Source organism: Heteronotia binoei, chromosome 8 (assembly GCF_032191835.1).
Source record: "Heteronotia binoei isolate CCM8104 ecotype False Entrance Well chromosome 8, APGP_CSIRO_Hbin_v1, whole genome shotgun sequence".
Lineage (NCBI taxonomy): Eukaryota > Metazoa > Chordata > Lepidosauria > Squamata > Gekkonidae > Heteronotia > Heteronotia binoei.
This window is the reverse complement of record NC_083230.1, coordinates 42,135,072-42,149,223: the sequence shown is the minus strand read 5'-3', so window position 1 is coordinate 42,149,223 and position 14,152 is coordinate 42,135,072. Positions and strand designations below refer to the sequence as shown.

The 14,152-nt window shown below is 39.0% G+C and overlaps 1 protein-coding gene across 2 annotated transcripts in view; it reads left to right on the top strand.

The window, feature by feature from the left end:
* RPAP3 (RNA polymerase II associated protein 3) overlaps nucleotides 1-14,152 on the top strand; it is a 33,094-nt gene that overhangs the window by 1,457 nt on the left and 17,485 nt on the right. For both annotated transcript variants that reach the window (XM_060244963.1, XM_060244961.1), the window contains exons 2-6: nucleotides 2,651-2,833; nucleotides 5,610-5,750; nucleotides 8,797-8,919; nucleotides 10,712-10,839; nucleotides 13,984-14,105. In XM_060244963.1, the coding sequence (XP_060100946.1) occupies nucleotides 2,651-2,833; nucleotides 5,610-5,750; nucleotides 8,797-8,919; nucleotides 10,712-10,839; nucleotides 13,984-14,105 (697 nt within the window). The remainder of the gene's footprint in view (nucleotides 1-2,650; nucleotides 2,834-5,609; nucleotides 5,751-8,796; nucleotides 8,920-10,711; nucleotides 10,840-13,983; nucleotides 14,106-14,152) is intronic.

Below are 14,152 nucleotides of genomic sequence, written 5' to 3'. Positions count from 1 at the left end.
TGCGTGTGTGTTTTAAGGTCTCACATGTGCTATTTTTCTTGCCTCCGCCCCCTCTCTGCATTACTGGAGGGCTTTTGGTTCTCCTTTCTCATCAATTGGTAGTTGCTAGATTGTTATAACAGTATCTTATTACTGTTACAACTTCCCTATGTTCTCAGTTTACTTTTTTCCAAATGGCAGTCTCTAGCTTTTTTCACTGCAGGTGCCATTGCAAATGCCTCTTGTGTTCTCTGGAGCAATGATATATATGCAGAGATTCATGGTTATGTGAAAGCAGCAAACTGAGGGCCAGAAAAGACATTGCCATGTCCCCAAGTCTGCCACAGGGGTGTGCCATTTTTTTTTCTTTTACGAATGCCATGGTGGGGGCTGATCCTGCTTGACAGTGTGGTGCAGATGAGATGAGGGGCTCTTGTCTCCCTCCCCTTGCCATTTCGAGATCATTCAGTGCTTGTAAACAGCACAGGGCAGATAGGAGTCTTTCATCCTCCTGCACTGCAGGATTGGGCCTTTGTGAGATCTAACAAGGTGGATTTGATTTAAATCAATCTAATCTAAAGACTAGATTTAAATCATGGTTTTCTGCATAAAGGCTTGCATTATCAGTCAGATGAAGATTCCATTTTAGTATAATAATAATTTTTCAGATTAGTTTTAGTTATATCAGAAAATTAATGATTGGTTATTTACCACTTGAAATAGATAAATATGAAGTCATTGCAAGATGAACTATCTCTGGTTTAATAGGTTATTGATTTGCGCAACTTTTCTGCTGTACTTTATTAAAAAGAGAAAAATAATTTTTTGTTTTATTTAAATTTCTTCTATTTAAAACAATAACATTTTTCTTAAACATTCATGAGAATACTAAATTGGGAGGTGTTGCAAATACAATAGAAGACAGAGACAGGATACACAGGATGATCTTGACAGGCTGAAAAACTGGGCCAAAACAAATACAATGCATTTTAAGGGGATAAATGTAAAGTTCTGCATTTAGGTAGGAAAAATTGATGTTATGGGATGCTGGAGACTTGTCTTGGCATTAGTATGTGCGGAAAGGGGTCTTAATGGACTGTACATTGTACATGAGTCAGCAGTGTGATGTAGTAGCTAAAAAGGCAAATTCAATTTTGGGTTGTATCAACAGAAGTATAGTGATGGTATCACTTTTCTCTGCTCTGGTTAGACCTCTCCTGGACAAGTGTGTTCAGTTTTGGGCACCACAATATAAGAAGGATCTAGACAAGCCAGGACATGTCCAGAAGAGGGCAACGAAGGTGGTGGTGGTGGTGGGGGGGGTCTGGGGCCATGTCCTATGAGGAAAGGTTGAAGGAGCTAGGTATGTTTAGCTTGGAGAGGAGACGATTGAGAGGTGATACAATCACCATCTTCGAGTACTTGGGCTGTCATATAGAGGATGGTGCAGAATTGTATTCTGTTGCCCCAGAAGGTCAGACCAGAACCAACAGGTTGAAATTGAATCAAAAGAGTTTTTAGCTAAACATTAGAAGGAACTTCCTGACAATTAAAGTGGTTTCTCAGTGGAACAGGCTTCCTCAGGAAGTGGTGGACTCTTGTTGCTTGGAGGTTGTTAAACAGAAGCTAAATGGCCATCTGACAGCAATGCTGATTCTGTGAATTAGGCAGATCATGAGAAGGAGAGCAGGAAGGGGGTGTGGAAGGAAGTATTTGTGGAGTTCCTGCATTTTGCAGGGCGTTGTTGGACTAGGTGACCCTGGAGGTTCCTTCCAACTCTGATTCTGTGATACACTCACAAAGATCTCAAGATTTCTGAAGTATTTTGCTCAAAAATTTTGCTTTCATTTGTACTGCTTGCCCCTTCCTCTTCACACTTAGCTCCTAACATCTCTTTATCCAGACCTATTCCACCCCAATCAATCTTATATTCATTGAACTTCTTGAAATTTAGCACTTAAGAGATAAGGCATTGATCCTGTGTGCATAGATTTGCAGATGACCAATAGGAGTGGACTGAGGTCTCTCAACTCTATGTGTTTACTTTATAACATTTCCCCTGTGAAGGAGGGACGTTATCTCTGCAGTCACAAATTCATAGCTTTGAGAACTGCAAAACCATGCATCTGTGATAATATCTTCTAGATAGAAAAATTTCCCATAATAATCTTAAAGAGACCTCTGGGAGAACATGACATTGTTGAATGAATTAATGGAATTCACTTACCAAAAAAGTAAATATTGCATAATACACAGCCTCATGCTGCATAATTAAAAACTAATCCATATTTAATGGTGAATAACCTTTGGATTATAATGTATCAAATAAAAAATGATAGATTTTCCTGATTTAAATTTAAAAACCTGATTAATTTTTTTTAAAAAATCTGATTTTTACTTCACATACCATCTGAAGAACTTGAAATCCTGATTACTGCTTGGAGACTTCATTTGTTTGTTTTTAAAGTAATTGCACTCCTGCTGCATTTGGATTAAACTTTATGGTTACTTTAAGTTTTGCAGTTTCTGTGGGAGAATGGGTTTTGCTTAGCTTCTGGCGTAACCCAGGGGTGAGGTCCTGTGGAGTAATTCAGTCTTCCCAATGCATTCTCCCCCCCCCCCTTTTGCTCCCTCTCCCCTTAATAAAGTGCTTTGCAATTTTTTTTATTAGCTTGGATTTTCCCCAACACAAAGAAACCAGATGACTTCACCAAGTAAAGCGATAGAGTTACAGCTGCAAGTGCGGCAGAATGCAGAAGAGCTACAAGATTTTGTAAAAGACTTAGAAAGCTGGGAAAAGGATATTAAAGAAAAGGATTCAGATTTAAGGAGGCAGAGTGGAACCCTAGTAAAGGTAAATGCCCTGCTAAGATGTGTGAATGTTAGAATATGATCTGTACAATTTCTTTTGATCTCCCCATCCCAAAGATCATCAGCTTTGAATGTGTAGTATTGGTTTGGGACACTGAGAAGAATTTGGCTCTCTGTCTTGTGTACTGTTTGTCTAGTGCACCAGCAGAGAGCCTTCCCAACTTCTTGGAGGTGGTGGTAGGCTCAGCCTTGAGGACTTCAGTGTCCATGCCAGTGTTGCTACCTTCCAGCTGGCGGTGGACCTGGTGACATCCATGGCAGCACTGAGACTCTCCCAGATTGCATCAGGTCCCACACATCAAGCAGGCCGTATGCTGGATTTGAACTTCAGTATGGGGATAGATATTGATCTGTTAACCATAGATGTGGTGTTGTGGTCAGACCACTTTGCCTTGAAGGCTAGGGAAAGTGTATCTGCTCCCTCACAACTAGGCAACAAGCAGATTTATGCTCTATGGAGACTAATGGACCCAGCTGGGTTCCAGAATGTTCTTTGGGATCCAAAGTCCCCTGGTGATTCATTAAATGTGCTGATAGAGGACTGGAACTGACATCTCTCTGAAGCCATTAATGAAATTGCTCCCTGACATCCTGTTTGTTCCCACCCAAATTAGCTCCGTGGTACACCATGGAATTTAGAGGGATTAAGTGGGAGCTTAGACTACTAGAGTGAGTTTGGTGATGGTCCTACAATGAAATTTCAAGAGCAGGGCTTTTTTTGAACAGGAAGGCAGTTCCAGCTGGCTTGGCATCAGGGTGTGTGGGCCTAATAGGCAAATGTTCCTGCTGGGTTTTTTCTACAAAAATAGCCCTGTTCAAGAGCATCTTATAGGATGCTTATGAAATCCTATGAGATGGTGGTGAAGACTGTTAAGAGGGCATTCTATGTAGCCTCCATCACATCTGCTAGCACAGTAGTTTAGGGTGACTGGATCTTTAACTTCTCTCACTGAGAAACCTAATGTTTTTAGTAATTCAATTTAAGCTGAGAGGCATTTATGAGCTTTTTTGTGAATAAAGTCTTGACGTTCCACCATGACCTGTTTGCCAACTTTGATACAGTATGTGAACTAGAGGCCTCCTGGCCGCCTTTGGATTCAATTTTTGACAACTGCAATTGACCCTCATTGGCTGAGAACCATATATGAATGTTCTTACTCAGAGGGTTTCAAGAAAACTGCCTTAGGTTAGATCAAAATTGGATCAAAAAATTTTCCTCATAGGTTTTATCTTTTGTACATCGTCTGTTTGTTTTAAGATTTCTGTATTTTATCTGTTTACTTAGATCAGAGGTGGCCAACAGTAGCTCTCCAGATGTTTTTTGCCTTCAGCTCCCATCAGCCCCAGCCATTGGCAAAAAACATCTGGAGAGCTACCATTGGCCACCCCTGACTTAGATTATTGGATTGTTTTTAATGTTTCTTGATATAAATGTTGTACACTGCTCTTAGCCCACCCTATGGGAAGAGCAGTATAAAAGTTGAATAAATAAATAAAATGGAACTTATAAAACTATTCAAATAATTGTAATCTGTCTTTAATACAGTGGCGAAAAGGTTCTGTATAAATGCATCAGATAAATAAACTAGAAAATTGGTTTAGTTCACAGTTGGTTAAGTTTCAGCAGCATGCATTATATTGTATCCAAAGTTGAAGCTACTGCAATTTCATTTCTTTTACAAACGGAAGTTCTCTGTGTGTGGGCAGAACACCCACTAGCAGTGGTACTTTTGTTTGATGGCTGTCTTAAGTGTTGGCACTACATAGTAACTGATAGTGTGGTGCATAGGGCTGCAGATGTGGAAGACTGGGTTCAAATTGCCGTTTTGTAATTAAGTTCACTGGGTGCCCTTGGGTCAGTTGCACTTTTCTCAGCCTTCCTTGCAGGCTGTGAAAGTAAAATGGATGTAGGGAATTATGTATTTATTTTATTTATTAAATGGAATTTATTAGGCTGGCCTTTCCTGCAAGCAGGGATCAGGGCAGCTTACAATGAAAACAAGTACAATAAATAGTTTAAATTAAAGCCAATGTTAAAATACCTAAAACATACCAACAGATGAAACAGTACCCTTTCAAGATGAAGAGATTTCAACTTCCACAGGCCTCTTTTTTTTTGGGGGGGGGGGGAGGTTGCAAAGGGTGTAGGGGGTGAAAATGCCAGATTCTGTACTGTCCCATCTCTGTCCTGTCAAGAGTATGTTCCTTGAAGTATGGCAAGGATGACTGTCAAGTAAATGAAGATATTAGTGCTAAATCACTTCCGTTACTGATCTCAAAGGGGGGTGAGGCTCAGTTTACCTTCACAAGTGTGATTCCAGTGTTTGTCATTCAGAATCCATTAATGGTTGTGGGCTGGATCCAGACTGCATTGGCACTTTCTGCTGATTTCCGCTTTTCTGCTGAAGACTCCTGTCATGTCACTCTGCAGGGTCTCCTATCCTCCAAGAGTAGCATTTTGTGGAGATCAGTGAAAGGAGGAAGGCAGGAAAATTCCATTTTTACCGTTTATGGGGTTGATGTTGAAGTCAATCTGCATCCATATTGCAGTGATCATTGAGTCCTGCTGAATTGGCTGGATATATCTCTTTAAGCAGCTATGAATGCATATCCCCAGCTGGAGCAAATAGTACAAACAGCAAGCAACAAGAAGTTCATTGGCCAGTGCTGATTTTGCTGATTTCTGCTTTTAGAAATGAAGTGTATCTAAATTACTAAATGTTATGTGAAAATGAAATGCCACATTTTTGTTTATTTAGGATTTACCCCCAATTCGAAATGAAGCTTATAAGAAAAAAAAGAAGAGCAAAATTAAGACAGTCTCTAAGAAAACCACTGAAGAAAATAAAAAGAACAAGATAAAATCTTACGATTATGAAGCATGGGGAAAGCTTGATGTGGTGAGTTAACCTGTTCTTAATGACTGAGCCAAATTACAGCAATTTTATTTTGTGAAGTTAAATTTTATATAGTACTTCTCAATAAAATTTTGAGTTGCCACATTCTTTAATAAGGTTGCACTAAAGTAAGGCTTAAGCAATCAACTGTGACTTAAGATTCATATGTAAAAACTAATAGTTGATTGATTGAAATGTTACCAGCAATTTTAAAAACAAAGTGTCCTATTAGATTATAGTTGTATATATAGCCATCCACATGCCATATGTGAATTCTGTAAAGGTTTTTTTATTCTTTTTCTTTTTTGTATGTTAGACTAATTTCACATTGATGATATTAATATGATCAATCCTGGGCTTCTGCACTCTGTTAGATAGATAGATAGATAAATTTATTGTCATTGTTCTCCACAAAAAGAGAGCAACGAAATGAGGTGCTCTTCCACAAACATACCAACACATCAAACACACATATTCATATTCATACCATTTAAATACATCTAAAACCATTAAAACCATTTAAATACATCTAAAACAGATAATCCTTCATAACCCTGCATTTAACCTAACCACAGCACTTGGATAGAAACTGTCCTTAAATCTGTTTGTCCTAGCCTTCAACACTCTATATCGTCTACCTGACGGTAAGATCTCAAATAGCAAATGGCCCAGATGTGAAGGGTCCCTTAGGATCATTTGTATCTTCCTTTTACATCTCATATTATACAGATCCACCAATGAGGGGAGAGAACATCCGCAAATCTTTTGTGCTCTTCTCGTCACTCTTTGGAGCACCCTTCTCTCTGCTTCCGTGCAGCTCCCAAACCACGCGCAGAGGCAATAAGATAAAATGCTCTCAATGGAACTACGATAAAAGGCAACCAGCAGACTCCCTGACAGTTGTAGTGATCTTAAGAGTCTTAAGTAGTATAGTCGTTGCTGGGCCTTTTTCTCTAGAGCTAAAGTATTTGCCCCCCATGTTAGATCTTGTTTCATGGTAATTCCCAGAAACTTCCATTCTGTCACCTGTTCTACCATAACACCATCAATAAACAACGGCTGGATGTCCAAACTACTCTTCCTGTCTGCATTTTTCATATGTTAAGGAATTAAATAGTTGTTCCTCAGGAACTATTTTTATAACTTTACAAAGCCAGCGAATATGAGCTATATGTGTTAATTGTTCTTTGCATTTCATTTTTATATATGGTTGTCTAATTCACAAAATAAGAAAGGAATTATTGGATTAAACATCATGTCTGCTTTGAATTGAATTAAGGTTCCATAGTTCTTGCTAGATTTGCATCCTTGCACACCGCATCCCAAGTTTTTTTTTATTATTATTTGGATGTGAAGGTTTCAATGGGTGTAAATTCTGTTGGCATTTACTTCCAGGAAAGTAGTCATTAAGGCAATTATGGTAGACTCCATGTTTGCGTTCTGTAGAATGAAGTAGTGAGTACTATGGAGGAGTGAGAGAGGTTTCCTATCTTTGAATTCCAATCCACATTAAAAAGTGCATATAGAAAACTAGTTCATCTCCTAATGCACTGATTTCACATCAGGCGACTCTAAAACTATGAAATATTCTATCCTCACACCACTTAGGTTTGTTGTGGTATAACCCAACATCTACCACTAAATTTTGCATATGGTGCAGATTGAAGGCAGTAGGCCTTAGAACCAGTGGAACAAAATGTTACAAAATTCAAGAATTCAGATCTAACTGCCATGGGAGTTTTATAAAATACTTTTAGAAGTTCACTTTTGTCATTCTTTGTGAGGTAGTTTGAGGCTGCAATACTGGCACTGTTTCTGTTCTTTTTGCCTTAGTAGTGTTGCACATAGATGAAGTCCCCTTCTTCTCAAATAAAGGACTTCCCCTAACAACAGAGGTGCAGAAGAGTTGATGTGCAGATCTCTTTTATTGTTTTCACATTAATGTGGGAAGGAAAACATCCCTTTACACCCCCTTCCTTCATTCTCCTTCGACCTTCCTTTACAAAACATAATCATTTTATACCTTCCTGTAAACAAAGGAAATTCAGTTGATTGGCTACAAAGTTCTCACTTCTGGCAGTTTGTGGTATCTCATTGGCTTAAAGAAACCCGTCTCTCTCAGGATGGGGTAATTCCTTAGGGAGTTTTTTGTTCTCTACTCCCAATCTCCCATCTTCCTGGCATCTAGCATCTGCATGGAACTTTATGGTTAGGTGTTCCTTTAAAATTGTGCAGATGGCTTGGTTCCAGAGAATATGTCAGTAAGTACAATCTCTACTGTGTGGGCATGAGGGCTCCTTCAGGCTAGGGGGTCCTTCCTGAGGTGGGGAGAAAAGCTTTCTTTTTCAAGGATGCTAAAAGAACTCTGATAACCCAATTTGGTAGAGAAGAGGCTTCCTTTTGGTGCTTGCCAAGGACTCCTTGTCCCCAGACCACTAGGTCTAGAATCCATAGGAAAAGGTATTATATACTTTAAAGCAAGCCCTGCAAATATAATACTTTGAATATAATGGTTTTGTTACAACTGTTAAGACAGGTTAGTGCAAATGAGTTCTATGATCAGAATTAATGGAAATCTGACACTCTGTCCATGCTCAAGTGCAAATCTGAATTTACATTCTACAGCAGTTCTTTGCGAGATATTTTTCATGAAGCCTTCATAAGCAGCTGCTCAGACTTACAATATTACTCTGGCTTTACAGATGTTTAATAAATCTTTTGGCAAGAGTTCTGTAGAATAAGGTAGCACATAAATAGTTATATGCTGTCACTTTGTAGTTTGAGTTTTTGTAATGTATAAAGGCATAGTCTGGCTTTGTAATCTTTATAAGAATGAGATGGAATAATGGAAAATTGGATCAGAAGATTACATATTGTAGCAGTAGACTAGAGGTGCTCGTGCAAATAAGTTTTTTAAAAATAGGGTTGTTTTTCTATAATATAATTTTGAGAACTGATATTACTGGTATTCTAATACCACAATGATTTTTTAATATCTGTCCTTCATTTGTGATAGTTCTTAAGAGTCTTTAAATGTGCTTCATTTCAGGATAAAATCCTTGAAGAACTGGATAAGGAAGACAGTACCCATGATTCAGTGTCTCTAGAGTCAGATTCTGAAGAAGACGGCATTCATATAGACAAAGAAAAGGCACTTGCTGAGAAAGAAAAGGTTATTGCTTTGTTTTAAAATGAAGGACACCCAACTTTGGCTACCCACTCTCACCATCAGTTCTTCTCCCCTAGATCTCAATTATTGTAATTTGTCTATGTCTCCTATTTGTTTACTTTTAAAAAGTTGGTAGTTCAGTGTGAGTTTCAGAAGTCTCTCTCACCTGTCTGCAATTGAAAGATGGATATCCAGATCTCTCTAAGAGCATGTGATTGTTCTTCACATCCTCAAGGAAGCCTGTCTAATATAGTAAAGCTAATGTCAATGTCTGCAGTTTATGATATGACTTGGAAAAGTCATCTGGTTTTCAAAGTAAAGTCCCCATAATATAGCAAAGCCACCCACTTTGGATCACAACTGTGATTATAGTTTATATTTGGCACTATCACTCTGCTAGCTGTCGTACTGAGATGTGATATTCTTTTTTGGAAGGCTTACAAAAAACTGCTTATATGATTGTGAATACCTGCTTGTTTGTTTTTAATTAAGAAATATTTTAATGTAATTGCTCGCTCAAGCTAGACTTTGAACAGTGTTTCTTTGTTCAGGCCTCCTAGATTGTTAATGCCAGTAGGTCTTATTTTCTGCAGCATGAATCAGGTTTGCTGTACTAGTCTTGTATGATGTTCATTTACATATAAGATGTCAAAACTCAATACTGTAACTACTACTGAAAATTTTATTAGAATACAAAAGAACATGATACGTATATGGGATAGGGTTATCGTTCAGTGGTAGTGCATGCTTTGCATACAGAAGACCCTCGATTCAGTTCCCCTCAACTTCAATTAAAGCAGCTTTTGTGGAGGTAGTGGAGAGACAATTCCCTGTTTGAATCCTCGGAGAGGATCTGCCAGTCAGAGTAGACAGTACTACACAGACCAGTGGTCTGCTGCTGTAGAGTATAGCTTTGGACATTCATATAGTGCCTGAAACTTGCAAAATAGCATATTGTTATTACAAATTGATTATTCAGACTTGTAGTACAGATTCAGTGCTATAGCTCATCTTCCAGCTATATTATTTCTTATTTATTTGTATTAACGTTCAAGAAAATTTCTCTGCATGATTGACAGTATAGAATACTTACATCACTGTGTGTATTTAAAAGTAAGATAAACAGTACTGGACATTGAGGGGATACCTTAGGTAACTCTCATAGAGAAGGGTAACCTCTAGCATCCCACTCTGAAAATTACCTCTGGGTGAAACCATAAAAAGTGGTGCCCCTAGCCCAGAAAATACATAAGAATATTATGCTGATGATATCAAAAGCTACTGAAAGGAACATCTTCACATTCCTTTCAGAATGATGCAAGAGAAGAGGGCAAATTGCCTTCCTGGGTAATAGCATCCCAAAATTCTGGGGCTATCATCTTTGGAAAAGCTGATTTAGCTTCCAGAACACATGGTGCTCTTTGTGAGGCCTTGTTGGCTGATCTCAAACTTTGTGGCAGTGGGCAAAGATTATAGCAGATACTAGGATTTTGGACAGTTCAGGGTTTGTTAGGCTAAAGCCAGCACTTTAACTGAATCCAGAACACTTTTGTTTTTAATGCAGGTGTTCTAAAATGAGGGTAATAATGTTCCAGTTGAAGTTTCTAGATGTCTTGAAGGGGGTAATGCCATATAGATCTGTTACACTAGTCTAATCTGGGTATAGATAGCAGTTGCCAGGTTTCTCTATTTCAGAAGCAGGTAAAAACCAAGTGACTAGGGAGAGGTGACAACTTAACAATATTCTTGTTGCACTGTCCAATTTGCATGTTGTCTTCTTTTTAAAAAACAACAGGGCAATAATTATTTTAAACAAGGAAATTATGATGCTGCAATAGAGTGTTACACAAAAGGAATGAATGCAGATCCGTACAATCCAGTCTTGCCTACAAACAGAGCATCTGCTTTTTTTCGAATGAAAAAGTAAGGCTTATATTGTATAGCTGTATGCTTTGCTTGGTGTGTAATCATAAGAAAGAGGTTGATGATAATTAAGTTCATTGTCTGCTTATCCTGGAGGATTCTGTGCTATCACAATTTTCCTTAAAAGGTTCTGTCATCTTTGTCCAAATTCAAAAACTACAAGCTTTCAAATCAAGTTTTCACTATTTATTTAAGAAACTAAATAACTACCAAAGAAAGTTTTCAGAATTAGCTCTTTGCATACCTAAAGTCAGTACTTTTTCTGTAGAAAAAGCCCAGCAGAAGCTCATTTCGATATTAGGCCATACTGCATGACCTGGGAACACATGGCTGCCGCATGGCAGGTTGTGCCAGCCGGAACCCTGGCCAACCCAGGCAAAGCTCTACTCCTATAGGCTCCAGCAGAAAAAAAAGCCCTGCCTAAAATATATATTTAACTTTTCCTTTTGCATTTTATCATTGGATTTAAGTTGCAGTGCAGGGGTACACTTGTCCTAGGATTCTGATTGTGAGTCAGAATCACACATATGCAACTATGGGATTTCAAATTAATCCGTTTTCATAGACATGGACACTTGTGAAACATGGATTGAGATTCTGGGTAGAAGTCTTTGTGTTCTGCTCCTTAGTATTCCATGAAAACATAATATATGGTTGGAACAAATCCATAAGAGTAAAGACAGAGTAAAACCCAACTGGAATGGAATTGGGAGAATCAGCACATCTCGCGCTCTTCTGTTCTGTGTCTTCTGCCCCTTCCCCCTGAAGTTGCACAGGTCAGGCTTCAAAACCTGCTACTGGTTTGCTTGTTGTTTTAATATAGTAACTTATCTATTAAGTTATGATATATTTAGTAATGTGTTTATAAATTCCTCTTGGCACACTGCAGACCTTGTTTTGGAACACAACTATCTATAGCATCTTGTGTTACTTGGAAGGTCGGAATTCAGATTTGCAGGAAAAAATAGTACTAGCAGTAAAACTGATATTTCCATCCAATATATAGCAACTTCTGCCCCCTTTCCTTTGACTGTTAAGACTTCCCAGTATGCAGAAGTTATGGATGGAACCACATCAAAATGGCAAATGGGAGATGATAGAATGTGTCTCTCCTTTAAATAAATGTAGACAGCTAGTAGATATTGCTTCAGTTGTAACCCCAAGACTGCTATTCCAAACCTCAGATGTCATGTCTGTAGCTTCTCTGCTGGGGCAGCTTCAGATTTAACATGTAGTCCCTTTCCTCTGTGTGTTTTTTCTGGTTGCATGCTCAGAGCATGAAACGAGTCTTCCTCTTTTTCACTTAGTTTAACTAAAAAGTGAACCATATGACAATTCTGGTGATCACCTGCTTCCCTGAGCCTTTATTATCAAGAGAAAAAATATTGATTTCATAGTTTGTGTGAGAGAAGCATATGATGCCGTCTGTCAAACTGCTAGTTATGAATAAATGATAAAGATGAACTTGGAATGAGGAGGGGATAAATAATTCAATCCTGTAGCAAGACAAGAACTGAGTAAAAGGAGTTAAAATATCCATTAGCATAACTGAAATAAGTACTTCCTGCCTCTGCTGAATTTCAAGGAATGTTTGTCTTCACATTCAGTAACCCAAAGTCTGCATGCATATTTAAGGTATTCTACTGGGAGTGGTTTTCATTGTGTTTGCAAAGGAGTAGCAGCGAGAACTGATAGACAACTAAATGTGCAAAGGCAGAGCTGAAGAACATGATCATGCTCTGCAAGTTTCTCCTGACTAGAGAGGTTTTCTTGTCATCAGCTCATGAAGTAGCAGTACAGATCAGTGAATTTAATAATGAATAATAACAATATTTTAGAACCAGAATGGAATGCCATTGACTTCCCAAAAGATGTATGGGCTTACTATCTCGAAATCAGGGATAGGTCCTTCTAAAACAACCTGGACTTGTGAATCTGCATTGACTTATTGTGGGGGAGGGGGAATATGCAAACATAGATTAGAGTAGATTGAAACTAAATCCAGCGAAGACAGAGGTCCTTTGCTTGGGTCGGCGTGGTCCGGGAGGGGAAATTCCCTTACTAGCCTTTGACGGTGTGCCCCTGACAGTGGCACACAGGGTCAGGAGCTTGGGGGTACTATTGGAGCCTGCCCTAATTATGGAGGCCCAAATAGCAGCCACTGCCAAGTCCGCATTTTTTTCATCTCAGGCTGGCAAGGCAGTTGGCCCCTTTCCTGGAACATGACGATCTGGCAACAGTGATCCATGCAACGGTCACCTCAGGGTTGGATTACTGTAATGCCCTCTACATGGGGCTGCCCCTGTGCCGGACCTGGAAGTTGCAGCTAGTGCGGAACGCTGCCACCTGGCTGTTATTAGGGCTACCTAGATGGGAGCACATTCAGCTGGGGCTTCGGGGACTGCACTGGCTGCCAATAATATACCGAGTTCGGTACAAGGTGCTGGTTATTATCTTTAAAGCCCTATATGGCCTAGGACCTGCCTACCTTAGGGATCGTCTCTCCCCATATGTTCCCCAGAGAGTACTGAGATTGGGTTCTCAAAATCTCCTTATAATCCCCGGGCCAAAGGAGGCCCGTTTGAAGTCAACTAGGGACAGGGCTTTTTCGATCACAGCCCCTTGCTGGTGGAACCAGCTGCCGGAAGAGGTGAGGGCCCTGCGGAACCTTGGGCAGTTCCGCAGGGCCTGTAAGACAGTCCTCTTCCGGTTGGCATACAACTGACCGGCATCTGAATATTTTAAGGAAGACTGTGGGATAGCACACTGATGAATTGCGTTTATTTTATTGTGTAAATTATTAATGTATTTTAATTCTTAATTTTATTGTTAGAATTTTTAGGTTGTGAGCCGCCCTGAGCCCGCTTTGGTGGGGTAGGGCAGGATATAAATTGAAATAAATAAAATAAAATAAAATAAAACAGCATGTGATAAGACTGTACACTGAGACATTGGTGAACAGAGTGGAGAACAGTGTCTAGGATGTAATATTCCTGAATGCTGTCTCCAGTTTACCATCCGTATGATTTTCTAGTAATTGGAAAGGCACTCCTTACAGATGTTCATGATGTTTAAGATGTTTTCATTTAAGATGTATTGAATAAATATATATTTTGAATAACAAACGTACAATATTTTTAACAGGTACTCTGTGGCAGAATCTGATTGTAATTTAGCACTTGCCATAGACAAAAATTATACAAAAGCTTATGCCAGAAGAGGAGCAGCTCGCCTTGTTCTCCAAAATTACATGGGTGCTAAAGAAGGTATGCTTGGTTCTTTTATGGTTATTCGTTTGTTTAATATATATATC